This window comes from Dermacentor silvarum, chromosome 2 (assembly GCF_013339745.2).
Source record: "Dermacentor silvarum isolate Dsil-2018 chromosome 2, BIME_Dsil_1.4, whole genome shotgun sequence".
Lineage (NCBI taxonomy): Eukaryota > Metazoa > Arthropoda > Arachnida > Ixodida > Ixodidae > Dermacentor > Dermacentor silvarum.
In genome coordinates this window covers 9094973-9112317 of record NC_051155.1, presented here as the reverse complement: position 1 = coordinate 9112317, position 17345 = coordinate 9094973, and the positions used below count along the sequence as shown (strand labels likewise).

At 46.2% G+C, this 17345-nt stretch overlaps 1 protein-coding gene across 5 annotated transcripts in view; it reads right to left on the bottom strand.

The window, feature by feature from the left end:
- The window catches only part of LOC119441305 (serine/threonine-protein kinase greatwall), a 273862-nt gene that overhangs the window by 26649 nt on the left and 229868 nt on the right, over window positions 1-17345 (bottom strand). For 4 of the 5 annotated variants that reach the window (XR_007465401.1, XM_037705927.2, XM_037705928.2 and 1 more), the window contains 2 exons: window positions 14226-14339; window positions 5418-5519 (listed from right to left, as the gene is read on the bottom strand). Coding sequence is in view for 4 of the 5 variants with exons in the window: in XM_037705927.2 (XP_037561855.1) it covers window positions 5418-5519; window positions 14226-14339 (216 nt within the window). In the remaining variant the exon portion in view is untranslated. The remainder of the gene's footprint in view (window positions 1-5417; window positions 5520-14225; window positions 14340-17345) is intronic. The other variant, XM_049661143.1, reaches the window with a different exon arrangement.

Below are 17345 nucleotides of genomic sequence, written 5' to 3'. Positions count from 1 at the left end.
AATTTTCCCATAGCACTCAATGTATACATGTATCGCTTATAGTGCAGTTGTGGGAAACGAAACACCGGTTACAGTGCGGCTGCCTGGGAGTACGGCGAACGCTCCCCTCAAACGGGTGCCCCAAGGAGTGCTCGAGGAAGAAAGAGACACGAAGTGGAGGAGAAGGGCACGTGGTGCGAACGAACAGCCAGTGAGGCTGAAACTAGAATCTTGAGTGCGAGTCGTGAAATATCACGGCGCGCATAGCGAGCGAGGGCCACGAAACTGCCAACGCTCGCTTCACGATAACGGCAGTAAACGAAACTTGAGCGAGCGAGCGGGCGGCGCCGGCACGGCATGGCAAAGGGCGCACGCGGAGACCGGTGAATGTGAGGGAGGAGGGCGGCAGGGAAACGGATTTCGCCTTGGCAACTCCGCCGCTTCGGTGGCTCCCCTCGCCCTCCCTCGTAGCTCCCTCACTTTCGACTGGCACCATGCGCGCCCGCACCGCCGCTACAGCCGGCCCGGCGCCAGCCCGACGCCAGCTCCCCGAAGTTTCGTTTTCTGCCGTTATCGGGAAGCGAGCGTTTGCCGGCATGGGTAGTTTCGTTGGCCGGCCTGGGAAAGCGCCGCTGCTTCCCTCTGCGCCGTAGCCGCAACGTGCAAGGTCAACACGTGACTAGAAAGTAGAGGAAGCATAAAGGAGAAAGAAGGGTTCACTGCCATTTTCTACGCATGGCTACGGTAGCGTGGCTGAGACGTCAACACGTACACGCATGTTCCGGCGCAACGCAGAACCGGCGCCCTTGCCATTTGAGAGAGGGTGAAATGTCCGCCGCGTTTTTTTGGGGTTTGTTCGCGCGCGACATTGAGGGGTCTCGCCTAAGCTTTAACTCTATGGCGGTGCTGGAGCAATGCCAGTCAATGCCAGTCGGAGGTGCCTCCGCGTGATTTGGTTCGAATTAACGAGATTCCACTGTAAATCGAATGAAAACGTTCTAGCCGCATTCCTCGACTGTTGCATACGCGTGGCGGCTCGGTGCACATGTTTTGCATATGTGCGGGCCTTGAAAATTGTTGCTTTGGTTATAGTACGGATATTCGCGACTCCGGTGACTTATGTTATAAGTGGTCTACATTGTATCTTGGCAAATATCCACAAGGATTCCACAACACCGTGGTTCTCCATAAGAAAAGTAGAAAGTTACGTATCAAGAAAGGGGTCAGGCAAGGAGACACAATCTCTCCAATGTTATTCACTGCAAGCTCAGAAGATGTATTCAAGCTCTTAGACTGGGAAGGCTTAGGAGTGAGCATCAATGGCGAATATCTCGGCAACCTTCGGGTTGTGCGATGACATTTTCCTATTCAGCAACAATGGGGTCGAATTACAACAGTGCAAGAGGGTGGTTGAAGATTAATAGGCAGAAGACAAAGATAATGTTGAATAGTCCAGCAAGGGAACAAGAATTCAGGATCGCCAGTCAGCCTCTAGTGTCTGTAAAAGAGTATGTTTATCTAGGTCAATTATTCACACGGGACCCTGATCATGAGAAGGTAATTTACAGAAGAATAAAAATGGGTTGGAGTGCATATGGCAGGCATTGCCAAATCCTGACTGGGAGCTTACCAGTGTCGTTGAAAAGAAAAGTGTACAATCATTGCATTCTACTGGTGCTAACATGTGGGGCCGGAACTTGGAGGTTAACAACAATCTCGAGAACAAGTCATGGACTGCACAAAGAGCGATGGAACAAAAAATGTTACGCATAGCATTAAGAGACAGGAAGAGAGTGGTGTGGATCAGAGAGCAAACAGAGATAGCCGATATTCTTGTTGACATTAAGAGGGGAAATGGAACTGGGCAGGCCATGTAATGCGTAGGATGGATAACCGGTGGATCATTAGTTACAATATGGATACCAAGAAAGGAAAGCGCAGTCGAGGACGGCAGAAAACTAGGTGGGGCGATGAAGTTAGGAAATTTGCAGGCGCAAGTTGGAATCAGCTAGCGCAAGACAGGGGTAATTGGAGATCTCAAGGAGAGGCCTTCGTCCTGCAGTGGGCATAAATATAGGCTGATGATAACGATGACACAGTGTTTAAAAACTGGACATCGGCAAGGTATTTAAAAACTCTGCTGACACTAAACCTAGTGTCATGGAATAAAAATATTGCAGGGTGAGATGGTATATTATGCGTGTAAAGTTCTTTAAAATGCTGTATTCTTGCTTGGTGAAGCCTTAGACACTCAATTAAGATGTGCCGGACTGTGAGTGGTTGTCCACATATATAGGTGGTTGTGTGCCTGTTAACAGGTATATGTGCATGTGTGTCCTATACATAGCCTGCAGCGTTTTGTTATATTGAAGTTTGTCACAGCCAGAGCCCTTACTGAGTTTCGACGCGAGAACGAGAAGTTTCAATATTTAGGGGTTGCGTTAGACTGTCACTTACACTTGAGAGAACAAATTAACCTTGTCTGTAAGAAACTTGCTTTCAGCTGTTACACCCTGGTCTAAGCCCTGACCTGTTAGGCAGATCAAGTGCGTCAGCTTTTAGAGATCACTTGTCGAAGGTTCCAGTGTAATCGCTAGTGCCCGCGTGGTTTTTAAAAACTACTACACAATTTGTGTCGCGCATGCAATCTAATTATACAAGGTTCGGCGAGGACATACACAACACATAGAATCAACGATAACATTCTCGTAAGTTCTAAATCATGTAGGCGGGTTTTGGGCTGCGCGATAACATTTGTTAGCCAGTGAAAGGGGTCATCGAAGAAAGATAAACAAGTACACGTGTCAATATCGAGGTCTAACTGCTACAGGTCCCATTATTGACTACTCACAATTTGAGGTATCTGTACAAAAGCAGAGTGCTGCAGTAATGATAACCTGTTTTCTGTGCAAAAATGTCATGACTGTTTATCATTCCAACCATGCTCATCAATCCACTGCCCCAAGGCAGGGCAGCTCAAGTGCAGTGTGTGCCTTGCATTAAATTAGTGCACTTGAGTGACCTGAACATTGTATACGCAGCGGATGCCCGCCATCTACTTTGGACGTGCCCTCGGACAAAGACAATTTGCTAACTAAAGGTGTGAAATTGAACAGTGATCAAGCTGAAGACTATGAAAGATGGATTATGGACAACACATTTTATAAGTCATTGTTGCAGTATCTCTATGAAACGGGCCTGTATGCTTCTATTTAACTCCATTATGACGTTATGCGACGTGGCAACCCAAGCGGGAAAAAAAGGTAGTTTATTGGTGAGTAGGTTCTGATGCATGCTTGCTAAGCTCCTTATTTTGTCTGGCTTGGCAAGAAATGGCCGCTGGTGAGGAAACACGAGCCCTAGCACTATCAATTCCGAGATGCGCAATTTGCATACAGAAATGTCCTTTTCAGATCGGCCTGCAGATTGTATGATCACATAGCATATACACACAGTCCTTCCTTGTTATTAGTCAAAAGTTATACTTGTGTCAGTGCTATACGTAGGTTTTTACATCTTTAGTAATATCTGCAATGTAACAAAATTTCGTTGTTTCATATCTTCATTCTGACAACGATGTGTTTTTTCAAAGACAGTTTGACTACAACAGTGATTTCATGAAGCCTCTGCAGACTACATGAATGATGCCTCCATATGAGGCGAGAAAAACATTATGCAGGAGACAGGGCGTCACGATCACGTGTAGTTATTGATGCTGAAGGCCAAGCTAACATTAATAAAAGGCAGGTGCACATTAGAACCAGGCAAACATGATAACGATTCATTGCGAACTGTAGTCTTTGTCTGAGCATCATTCTTCCCTATGGAGCACGGCAATGCATGAACAGCAAAAGCAATGACAACAGACAATGAAACTCTTAAATCTGCTTACCTCTCTCACTGTACCATACTTTTCGCCATGGCATTTCATTTATTTCAGAGTGTTTTCTCATACTTTAGTTTGAACACACAACTATTTGCATGAAGGTTTCTTTATTACTTGTGTTATGCCATGCTTCCAAAACTGTCATTTGCTTAGAGAATTTTTGTAATGGAATTTTTGAAATGGCATGTACACCTGTGAGCAAAAGTATACGGACCAGGGGTTGCGCGATAAAGCCGATTTTTTCCGCTCCCTGTGAACGCAACTTGAAATTGAGGACTGCACTCCAAACTTGGCATTGTTAACTTCTTAGTATACTCGTCAATTGCAGTTTATCCTTGTTAATTACGAAGCAATTCAGCTTTTTCGGCGACCCTGTGGTCCGTATACTTTTTCTCACGGATGTACAAAGACTACAAAGAATGTGCATTCATGCGGGTAAGTTTACTGTTTAGTGATGGTCATCGTGCACTGACATCAGCTCGGCAAAAATCTCTTTAGCATTATAGAGAGTTTTAATGAGTCTGGTACATGCAAGCAGTACAGGGTTAGTGGAGGCATAAACACGGAGCAAGATGGACTATATTTTGTTGTTTGCCTAATTACATAATTAGTTACTAATTAACATCTCAAATATTTTAATCAGAGCAAGATTGTCAATCAGAAAATTGTAGGCCATCATAAAAAATTCTCAATCCATCTTTCTGTTGCTCAATATATTGCTACGAGGGACACATTCTGCCAGGGGCAGACGACAAAGAAGACGGTTCCGTCGGGTGCTGGTGGCTGTCCACCATCTTGGCTACTGTGTCTGTGTAGTGTAAATACAGTGTAAATAGTCCCGCCTTGTGTCGTTTTACGTAACAATATGCTACGTAAAAGTTTTTTACAAGGATTAAGAAAGCCCGCAGCACACGAAAAGGTGCCACGTGACTAGTCGCAAGGCACTTTTCACGTGCTTTTGCAGGCTTCTCTCGGGCTTCAAAAAAACTTTTATGTAACGTGTACAGAGCAAGACGGAGTGGGAATTTTTTATGATGGCCTACAATTTTCTGATTGACAATCTTGCTCTGATTACAATATGAGATGTTAATAACTAATTATGTAATTAGGCAAAAAACTAAAGATAGTCTGACTTGCTCCAAGCAACGGCAATCAAATTACCTTGGTTCTGCCCAGGTACGTGGCTCTCGCATATTTTACAATTTTGGCACAAGTTATGTGGGACCCCCAGTATAACTTCTTATGATACAGAAGTATTTGAACAGCCAATAGGCTAGTGAACAGTTCGATATAAAAAAATATTTATTGTGTAGGCAGTAAAAAAAAACATTATTAAAAAGACACAATAAAGCATTTTCCATTTCCAAATGGAAAATGCTCTACCCTCTGGACCACACAGTAATAACCAAACTTATAATAGTGTAATATAATAATACGAAAAAAAAAAAATTTGGTCCTTTTGGAGTTAAGATAACCGACATTCTACTGTATAAAGAAACCCAAAGGCTGTTACAAGTAATTCCTGTAAGCTTGGCCGAAACAACATACGCACCCTGGAATCCCGGCCGTGCCTCTGGTTCCCGAGTGAGCAGCTCCAACACGGCGTGCTCTGCTGCTGGGGACAACGCCTCCTCACCGACGGGCCACTCGAGCTCTGTGCACATGCAGAGGGGAACACACATGCAAAGATTAAAGTGGAGTCTTTGTGGGTGGGCCCACCTCCGATCAGCACTGCTGCATTGAGTGGAAATGTCCGTTTGAATGCATCAAATACGATGCACCTAGGAGGTGAAGACCAGAGCTGGGCTAGGAACGCCTTGTTCCCAGCTGGCACAAACAGACTTTCGTGCATGCTCGGTGTAAGTCTTCCAGTGGGACTCTATCTCACTCAGCTGTGCTGCACAACGGTATGTGCGAGGCGCAGAGAAATGCTATACAGTCCAACCTCGATATAACGAAGTTGTACTTGCAGTGAAAAACTTCGTTAAATCGCAAATTTCACTAATTCAAGGTTTTAAAGTTTCAGCAGTAAAAATAATTTAACAAATTCCCAGGGCATTCCTGGTGGATAGTTTCTTGTCAATGACCACTTACGAACAAATCGCGAGAAGGTTGGGCCACATTAAAGTGGTTATGACCGCCTGCGCACGCGGTGCAGATCCCGCCCAGAGCAATGCATCGGCCTGGCTCACGGCACCCGAGATTAGCGTTTTGCGCCGCGCGTGCCGTAAATCTTGGACGCCACGACTGACTGCACTTAGTGCCCGCAGCTGTCATCAGATGGCATCCTCAAATTAAAAATAAAAGTGCAAAGAGATATAAGTATTCGTTCAGAGAGAAAAAAAAAAGAAATGTTGCAGTTTGTCCGTTAAGTTTCTCTGGAGTACTAGTGGAGCAGAGACAACTACTACATGAAGCAAGGTTTGTAGTTTTATCGGTGTCACGTGCACTCAGGCAAAGATGACTCTATGAAAATGAACACTCGCTGTTGCAACGTGAGCAAATGCTTCGCACTGTACCTCGAAAAGTTGAGACTACACTACTGCCAACACTACATGCGCGGAAACAAACTGTGCATGACGGCACAGGAGAGGAGACGCGTGTGGTAGGAAGAGAGAGCAGATAGGTGCCCCCCTTTCCCCTCTTGATCACGTTACCGTGCACTCACCCCTTCCTGACCCCCTTTGTGCCGAAGGAATTGTGAGCTCTCGTGTTTCTCTAAGCGCTCCGAGCTGCCACGTGCTCTGCGGCCTCTGCAAGTTTTTATGCGACAAATGGTGCAGCGCTGTTTCCTGCACACTGCGTCCTGGCGCGTGCATTTCAACCACATTTTTGCCACTCAAACTTTTCATGTGGAAGCTAGGACGCTTGCAAATAACTTTTTTTTTAATCTGCGAACATGTTTATAGTTTTTTCCTAGATTCATAAGGCGTGCAGGATCCAAGTACATGCTTGAAATGGCCGAAAACGTAGTTAAATCGAAACCGTGTCATGAAATTATTTTGTTAAACCACACAAAAAAAAGGAACTATGATCGGGAAGTGAAAATAGTTTATTACATCGTGAATTTCATTAAATCGAGGTTCGTTATATCGAGCTCTGACTGTAGTTGCATATATTATCTGCACACATGGCCATGTTTCCCACTTGACAAAGTCAAGCTTACTTACAATGTGATAAATGTGATCAAAAGCATTTTACATATAATACGCAAAAATAATAAATAAAGGAGAAAGAAAATGTAGCTACCTAATATCCTGCATGTTTTTTTGACGTACATGTACAGTGCTGGCCTTATGTTTGATATTTCATGCATATTCGACACTGCTGTTTGTTGAGAGGTGCTGCCGTCACCACGGAGTCGCCCAGAGTAAATGGAAATGGTGTTTCTGCTCAACGGGGTGCACAACTCGACCTGTTTACCTTCGACCCCTCGCTTATGTCGTCACGTGCGCATCGTCTGCTACTATCTGTGGGTGGAGATCCTATCATTTTTAACGACCAATGCTGTCGCATTTCCAGTAGGTTAGATATAGCTCTGCACAGCCAAAGTTCAGAGGTGCTAATAAGTTTTATTCTTCTTCGCCTTCGGTTGTGGCTAGCGTATTCTCGTACACCAGGGTTCGTGCTGTCGTGATTTCAGCATGGCTGCGCGCGGTGTTTCTACTTGCGGCGACTGCTCCAAGCGTTACTTCTTCAGACTCGTTTCCAACATTTCTTCTTCTGATGAAACACGATTTTGGGACAGCAAATTGATAGCCACAAGTTTTGTAGATATTTTTCTCAATCTCTAACTGTAGCGTATTTGTGTATATAGTGCTGGTGTGAGTAAAGCATTTTTGAGACAAAATATTACTTGCCATAAGTTTTTGCTGTATTTATGAGTTTTCAATCATCTCCTACATCTGGAAACTGCAATAAAAAAAGTCAGTTTTGCAAGAAAGTTGCAGCATCGATTGCGATAGCAAATTAGTGGACAGCTATAGAAAGTAAGGATAGTAGCTTTATCGGCTGTATAAGCTTGCAAACATTCGCTGACTAACTAAATCAACAACCATGGTGTCGCGCGCGTACAGGCAAACATGAGCACGTCTCATTCAATGACCGCAGCCACTCACTCTCAAAACACTGGCGTGAGGAAGAGCGGGAGCGAGCACATTGACCTTTGTACTGCCACTTGCCTCAACAGGAATTAAGTGGCGGTGCACGCAAAGCTATTGGCTTCGGCGCACCTACACTCTGTACTCGTCGCAGATCGCTTCCAAGATGGGGCCGGTACGCAGCCGCCGCCAGAGTAGAACGGCCCCTCCCGGTGCCTTTCGCTCGACGGCATGCTTGCTCCCCTCCTTTCTACCTTGCAAGGTGCGAGCCATCGTCTGCGGCTCGCATAGCATATGGCACGCGGCCACAAGGTTATCGCACTGGGACTTAACACGGAACATCACGGTGATGGCAGAAATGTGCCTGGAGTGTCCACATAATTGCGATCGCAATAAAGAAATTTACCCCAAAGGCACGGGTTTTACGAAAAAATTTAACCCTCGATGGGTTAGCAAACTGTGTGTGACAATTTATTACATCGAGGATAGACTTGTGTCAAAAAGGAAATGTGGTTTCATCAAGCTATGAACATCTTTGTGAATTCACTGTAGTGGTGCAATGCTGCTGAGCATATGATTCCCCGGATAATGGGGGCATAATGCAAAAACACGAGTGTTTCTGAGCACCTGCAGCTAATCCAGAGCTGTCCACGACAGTGTCTATCACGGCGCCTGTGTCGCTTTGGGCTGTTTATGACCCCATAAATCTGCCAACATCATTGCAGCCTATAGACCAACGTTCGGGAAACTAATTTGTCATTGAAAACTTTTTTAGTGGCAATGATTAGTGCCTCTAAATTTCACCTTTTAAGTGCTTTCACAACACCACAGCGAAAAATAGTTTGTTAACATGTAAAAATATACAGTCAAACCCACGTATAAATATCCCGGTTTTAACAATGTATTGGATCTAACAATAAACAGTGGACGTACTGTCAACTTTTGCATGCATTTTATGGCAAAATAAACTGCTTACTACATTGCTTCCATGCTGCGTTATTGGTTATAACAATTAAATTAGGTTACACTGGGTGTGTGCACCGAATGAAAAAAGAAAAATTGTGAGTGGCCGCACACTCGCCTCTGTGCCATGCATGTCACACTTTGGTCCCATCGCCTTACTCTATACACAAAGGTTCAAGGTGTGGCCTCGACTGTACTACTATCTGTTTAATTAACATGTTTGGGTGTTTGTCCCGTCTGCTTTTACCATGCAAACCAGTTATAACAATTATCAGTTATAGCAATGGGATTTTTTTTGCCACTTGAGTATTGTTATAAGTGGGTTTGACTGTATATTGTTGCTCCCAAAATGTCATCCAAATTTAGCCACATCATTATTATGTCAAATTGTCCTGATTTTTATCACTGGCTGGAATGCAAACGCATTAATTAGCCATGGACACAAAATCACTTAAATGCTCCGAAGTAATGCTGCAACTTAGCCTATAAAGGAAAAGAAAAAAATGTGGGGATGTCTGTGCAAGCACAACTCCTTTACTTATTTGTGTGATTTGATTACTACTCTCAGGACCGTTAGGCTTTACAAAGAGGAGTCGGGAAAATATGAAATACAGAAACATACAGAGAAAAATTATTGCAAGAAATGAATGTTAATGGTGAAATCTCAGTTCGTAATGGAGACGACATTGGGAAGGTCGTTCCAGTCTTGACTAGTCTTTGCAGTAAACGAGTCAGAATACTGACTTTTATGTGGCTGTTAGAAATCTCTGTGCAGCGCATGGAAGAAAAAAAAATATTGTTGGCCCTTCCACTCCGTGAAGATGGATCGCTTATCACCATCACAACAAATGGAGGGTACACGTACCCGTTCACAGAGCTGAACGCAGGCAGTTTTTCCTTTATTAAAGATTCCTTACACATATTGCAAACTCTCAATTCACCAAGGTCTTCTCCACCAGTAGCATAATGTTCATTTAACACTTCCAAGGCATTGTGTTGGTGTTCGTCGGAGTGGATCACAGTTATAAGAGACAAGTGGTTGTCGAACCACAAACGCTTGCGTTCGACGTCTCGAGTTTGCTTGGCGGCGTGGTTAACAGCATTCAGTTGTGATTCTTCAAAATGAAATTGCTTCAAAATTAAATTTGTCTATCACATTAGACAATGAATGGCTCATACCCCCTTAAGCAATGGCTCATACCCCCGTAAATGCGGCCTCCCCATTACGACAACAGAAGGGAAGTGAAATTCTACGCTGGAATGATGAGCGGCAACGAAGCCAGTTGTGGAAGAAGACGATGATGACGAACGCGGGAGCAATGGCATGAGCATGTTGGCGTGGTTGCGCCGAGGGGCGCCAATTTGCCAGCTGAGGAAGAAGACGACGGCGCTAGAGCCATTGCTAATGATAGTTTCTGCAAACAGAGATGGACGTTTAGGCTAGACATAAACAAGCTTCGCTTGTAAAAGAAATTGGAGGCACTCCCGTTTGGCTAGCTAAGCTTGCAGTGGGATGCTCGCCAAGATTGGTAAGTTTCGTGCTTATCACCAATACAGCATACAGGAGGACCTTTGCCACAGGGTGATTAACACTGGTAGATAGGAGTAACAAGAAGATTTTTGTCTTGTCTTAAGTTTTCTGTAATGTCTCCGAACTTAGACTACGAGAAGGCTACAACACCTGTAACAAAAGAATGATCCGATACCGCGTGTGCATCTTGTATTAGGCACAGAGGATCTGCCGAATTACATACATCGCAAGTTACGCCTGCTGCTGATGTAGCTGCACTCATAAAGGAGCAAAGAAGGTGGCACAGCCATGCCATTTCGTTGAGGAGCAGACAACCCATAAAATTTGGCCAGATGTACTCTCATGGAATATGTAACACCAACATTGAACAACAACGATATCCGAGTGCTACAAAATAATCATGTCAAGTGGTCAAGCTCCCTGTCACAAACCAGCAGCCTTCGTGTCCTCCTTACTATGTGCAATGTTTGGTGGCCAAAATGGGTATTGTTACTTTTTATGCTTAACAGCATCAATGAAAACCTTTCCTCTGTGGCCTTTGGGTGCATACGGGTCATTGCTAAATAATTTGCTACATGCATACAAAATCACATATTGAGGAAAGAAATGTGTAGCAAATGAGCAGGCCTTGTGCAAGCCCCTAAAACATGCCTAGTAAAATGCAAAAGCCCGCATTGTGAGAGGGAGGCAAATCAAGTTTACCAAGTGTTTACCAATAGAGTTTACTATGTGACAGCGCCTTCCCTGAAGTAGAATAATATCAGGGATATTGATGGGTAGATACAGGGTACGCACAGGTCCTTGAAATCCTTGAAAACTCTTGAAATTGAAAGTTCCGTTTTCAAGGCCTTGAAAGTCCTGGAATTTCTTTTCCATCCTTGAGAACCCTTGAATTCTTGGGGTTTTCACGGGGTTCGACAGGGCAACTCACATTATGTGGCGGTTGAGGGCGGTCCCGGCAAACTTCATTGCTTTCCGCAACGCCGGGACCGCGAAGTCCAACTTCCTGCTCGAGGAAGAAGCAAGCGCGCGTCCGCCACGCACTTTTTTTCCTTTTTTTCCCTCTGGCTTGCTTCGACTTCGGGGTTGGCCAAAAGCCATAGTTGCTGGCCACAATAAGGCTAGAGCGTCTCGACCTCCTCGGAAAAAATACAAATTGTGCCATCATGCTTATTTGTAAGAAAAAAGCAGTTACATGAACCTTAACAGTTGAATTGGGCTGGATTTATTGGCAACCCACTAAAAACAGGTACAGCCTCATAGCCTGAGCGTTGTCTGTTGGCCACATTGTGCTTTGCCTATATGCGTGCGCCCTCCGTTGCCGTCGACGCTTTGTTTGCTTTTTCCTCCGTTTCGGTTGTGGTGCGCATGGTTCAGAATAATGCGTGGGAAATGTAAATTCCAAAGCGCCTGGCTCAGCAACGACGATTACAAGCTTTGGGTTGCGCCGGATACATCGGATCCCCACCGCGCGAAATGTACAACCTGCAGAAAGACCTTCGACATCGCAAAGACCGCAAAGGCGAAGGCTGAAGAACTCAGCAGCATCGAGACGCAAATAGAAAAGAAACTGAAAGACCTGCCCTGAGCTTCAGAATTTCATCTAGTCGAATGAAACTACGTGCACTAAGTCAAATCACAGTCCTTTGTTCTGTCCAATAAAATGTAATGTGTGTGAACTACCGTATTAAATATTAAATTTTTTGAAAGGTCCTTGAAAAGTCCTTGAATTTTTTTCTTGGAAACCTGTACGAACCCTGTAGATATGAGAATGGTAAAGTATATTTTTAGTGCTCCCAATGTGTAATTAATAAAACTAACAAGAAAAATCTAGTAAAAAAATAATAACTAGCAAAAGACATATTGGTGGGCTTGTTGGTTAATCATGATGTAATATGGCAGCGCACTTCGATACAAGGACGTAACACAATGAACGAACACGAGCGCTGCACTGCAAGTATCGGTTTGTTACTGGATGACCTTACATAAATACCTGTTCCTACGCATGCGTTGTGGGGATTGAGGGTTGCGCCGGCAATCAGGCTTCACTGCTCTGCCATCCCTCGCCATCGTTCCCCGCTGGCCTCCTTCCCCGCCCCCGCCGCCTAACCGGTTCCAGCATTGGCGCTGCGCACGCGGCGGTTGGCGGTGAGGGCGGGGCGCTGACGTCACTACGCGGCCGGTTGTCGGCCGCTAGCGGCGAAGCGTGGGACTTCTCTCCGGGGGGACGCAACACTACAATTGCTAGTAGGTACAGCGTTTGACCACTGGCGCCACGCTGCGCCACTGGCGCCACGCTGCGCCGCTCGCGCGTACCGCGTTTCTAGATGGTTTCTGTCGCCGAGGGCGCTCGAACGCAATCATATGGTTCGCATGAATGCAACCCTTGGAAGCGTGGCTGTATGGCTGAGTGGCTACGGCGCTCGCTTTGGGATCATGCGTACGCTGGTTCAAATCCCGCTTGCGCTACAATTTTTTTTCTTAATATCACGCTTTTCTTTTTGCCAGCGTGGTCGTTTGATCCCCGGTGCCACGACGGCAGCCGTGGTACCGGGCGCCGACGCGAAGCGGCGGTCGTTGGGGTGTTGCGGAGCGCAGCGTAGCAACACCCCAAATAAAAAAATACTGCTCCAGTCAGGTAGACTGCTCCCTCCCTGATAGTGAGATTATATTTGGATCATCAAAACAGTGATGCATTTATAATACCACCGATCCCAACAGCAGGCTAGTCACCACCAGCCCAGCGTTTTCTCCGTCAACGCCTCCTCCGTTCCAACGGCGGCGGCTAGAAACATGGTACACGCGAGCGGCGCAGCGTGGCGCCATCGGTCAAACGCTGTACCTACTAGCAATTGTAAATACGCCTCCGGGACCAGCGCACGGTACGTTCATGCTTTCCTCTCGTCTGCCGACACCTTTGTGACTAGGACTGGAGCTCGCGCACGGTGCCTTTGCCCGTGCGGGGAGCGCGTACTTTGTGCTGATCCTTTCCCGACGCTAAGCCGACGAGCGGTGCCATTAGTGCTCGCGCGAGGTCGTACCCCGCTGAGCCGCACTTGCCGGAAGCCTAAGCCGAAGGATATTGCCCGTGCTCTCGCGAGTTGACCCATTGGTTATCGCCAGAGCAAGTAGCATAGCCGCCGGGACTTTTCCTAGCGGCGTGTCCCAGCTTGAGCCTGTGCTCTCGCTGCGACGTGCTATAGGCGCCTGTTATTGTATTTTCGCCCTGGTGCGGGACCCCTTTGGCTCCCCTCCGTGCGGGCGTTTGTGCAGTGCTGGTGCCGACGGTTTCAGTAAACGGTTTCCGTCAACTCAGGGCTTTACTGTGTTTTTGCGTGCGTCGCTCGGTAGCCCCTTGCGGCCTCTGAGCTCGCGCGCGAGCGGTGCTGGAGGCGACGGCTGACGCGGCCCTGTGGCTCGCTAAGCTCGAACCCGCGGTGGTTGGTCTCCTGTGAGACACCAAGAACCCACAGCGTCGACCACTTCGATAAACCGATAGTTGCAGTACAGCGCTCGTGTTTGCTCACTGTGTTACGTCCTTGTACCGAGTGCGCTGCCATATTACATAATAACTAGCAAAGAAGCTTGCAAATGCAGGCCCTTGGGTGAACACAGCCTTCAGAAACCTCTCACCCTGGATGTCACCAGAGGCATCAACATCCCAAAGCCCAGAATTTACCTGCTTTGTCGAACAAGACAGTTATTCCACCAGAGATGAGCGAGCCCTACTCAAATTTGTCCTAGCCGTAGTGAAAAGTACAAGTACCTCCATGCAGGATGTTGGCAAACACGGCCTCCGGACTCTGGTCACAGAAAGGTGGCAGCCCTGTCATGAACTCGTACAGACATATGCCCAGGGCCCACCAGTCCACAGGCGCCCCTGCAGTACAAAACTCATACTGCTAATTGCATGCACGAACATCCACCACTGATGTTGAAAATATGCAGAACTTAAATGAAAGGCAACCAAGTGCCTGATAAAGCATCCAGGTAACACTCAGCATGATGAAAAAAAAAAGGAAGTGAGACATACAAGCAATACCATTTATAGAATTAAATTCCCTTCGCATAAGAAAGAACAACTTAGCAAATACAGTCGAATCTCGTTAATAGGATTCTGCATAATGCGTTTTTCAGGGTAATGTGTTTTTTGTTTATTTCCCAGCCAATGTCTTACAGGAGCAATGTATGTCAGATAATACGATTTTCGGATGATACGTTTTATTTTCCGGTTCCCGTGAAGATCGTATCAATGAGAGAGAGAGAGACAAATGAGATGCGGAAAGGCAGGGAGGTGAACCGGAAGGTAGATATTCAATTTGCTACCCTACACTTGGGAAGGCGTAAGGGGAGACAGAAAGATAAAGAAAAGTGCACACACTAGATTTCACTGTACTACATGGCAATATTTTTGCCTTGCCGTGAAATGTTAGACCATATAGCGTCTGCTGTAGTCCAACACAAGTACTGGTAATTCTGAACAGAAAGGTTCATGCATCCTCTGGAAATGTCACTTGTGTCAGCATCGTCTGCAAGTCCCTTGACCTTCATCATGCCAGTGTCAAAATGTCCCATGATGCACTCAGTTGGCAGGTTAGCACTGGAGAGCTCAAGAAAATCGCTTCAGTACAATGCACCTCTCCTTCTTTCCCTTATCCCTAGTGAGCCTAGGCATGATTTCTTTGCCTTTCTTGCGAATAAACTATTTAGCGCACATGGCTAATGCTTTGTTGTATCAGCCGCCTCTGGCAGAAAGCTGGGGTTAGAACTTTGGAAGTGCACATGACCAAGAAACAGGGATCTGCTACGTTATGCCTGTGTGTGTTATCATCACTCAAGTGAGATAGCAGTCTGTATAAATTTACAAAAGAAAGTGCGCCTGACAAAACAAGAAGGCAATCAGGAGAGGAGGTCAATCGCAGGATTCCACTGCTTTGATTTTAAAACAAATTTAGGTGAATAAGAATGTGCGACGAAGCTGTGCAATGCAATAGCAGATGCGCATGAAGTGCTGGCCGCCTAACACCTGTGCATTAATTTAGCCCGAAATGCAGAGTGTTCCTGGATCGTTGCCATTACCGCCTATTTGTGTCCACTGCAGGATGAGGGCCTCGATCTTCAGTCACGCCTGTTTGAGCCAGCCGAGTCCATCCTAAGCATGTAAATTTCCCCAATTCAACCCACCTCTGCCGTCCTCAACTCCTTTCCCCTAAGGTCTAATAGAATACTGGTTGGTGTGGCCCAACATGGCCACACCAACTCTGTTTCTTCCTTTAATAGATATGTAAACGACGTGGCATACAGATGACGAGTGTGTTTGTGCTTTGTATGTGCCTTATTCCTGCCTTGTCCGTTCCACATCGTTTACACATCTGTTAACAGCGAAGCTGTTCTAGCTAACCGTAAAAAGTGCCACCTGCTGCCGCAAAACCTCGCCGAGTTATGACGTCACTGTGTTGCCTAGCAACCACCTCGCAAATTGGTGTGTGCCTCGCCTCCTCTCCGTGCCGTGCACATGTTGCCTTGACATGGGACGTTAAGGAGAGGAAAGGAGAGCATGCGCGCGGCGCGTGCAATGCTCGGGAGAGGGAAAGATAAAATGAGAGGGAGATAGAGAAAGAAATTGTAGCAGCACCGGGGCAACGCGCAGAGCTGCTGCCGACGCCGCCCGCGTTTCCCCGTTTCCCGTGTTCGTGCCAGGAAAACACGGGCGGCGTCGGCAGCAACTCGGCAGGTTTCGACTAGCCACACCCCAGCAAGTGTAGAGGCCGCAGCTTGGCCGTGAGGTCACTGAGGTGATAAAGCTTGGAGCCGCCGCGACGGCGGCACAACTCTTGTTGACTCTGTGGTGAGTACATGTAGCCTTGTCATGGGACGACCACAGAAGATTCGGACACCCGAAGAAGAAGCCGCTCATCTTGAAGCGTGCTGCACGGCCAAGCGAGAATCTGTGCATCGGCAGCGAGCTAATTCGGAATACCGTGCCTAGCAGCGCTTAGTATTTCCTAGCAAAACTTAGCCAAACCGAGTAAAATCTGGAAGAAGCTAGGTCGATCACCAGCTCCGCTTTTTACTCCAGCCTTGCACCACTAGTGCAAGCTGCCCACTTTTCTTTAGAGCAATGAACCAATGAGCCCAGACTCATGTTTTGATCAAACCATTTCTTCGTCTTAATGCCAGCTACAATATCTGCTACTCTATGATTGCTCTAATCCACACCTCTGTTTTCTTGTCTCTTAACGTTTTGCCTAACATTTTTTATTCCATCACTCATTGCACGGTCCTTAACTCATGAAGCTTCTTGTTAATGTCAGTTTTGGCCGCATATGTTAGTACAAGCGGCCAGTCATGACTACAATCTGCCAGTCAGCGGTAAGCTGCCAGTCATGACTTGGTAATGCCTGCCCGTATGTGCTCCAACCCATTGTTATTCTGTAAATTTTCTTTTCATGATCAGCATCCCCTGTGAGTAATTGACCTAGATCAACACACACTTGCAGATTCCAGAGGTTGACAGCTAATCGCAAATTATTCTCTTGCCAGGCTACTGAACATTACCTTTGTGTTCTGCAACTTCAATCCTACTCCTACACTTTCTCGGTTAAGGTCCTAAATTATTTGTAGCAATTCATCTCCAGCGTTGCTGAACAGCAAAAAGTCATCTGCAAACTGTAGGTTGCCGAAATATTCCCCACTGATCTTCACTTCTAATCATTCCCAGTTGCATGCAGTGAATAGCATGGGAAAGATTGTCTCTCCTTGCCTGACCCCGTTTTTGATCGGCATTGTTCTACTTTTCTTGTGGAAAATTTGGGTAACTGTTGTGGGAGTTTGGTAGTATCTCACAGGAGTATCGACTATAGCAGGTTCGGGCTTAGCAAACCGC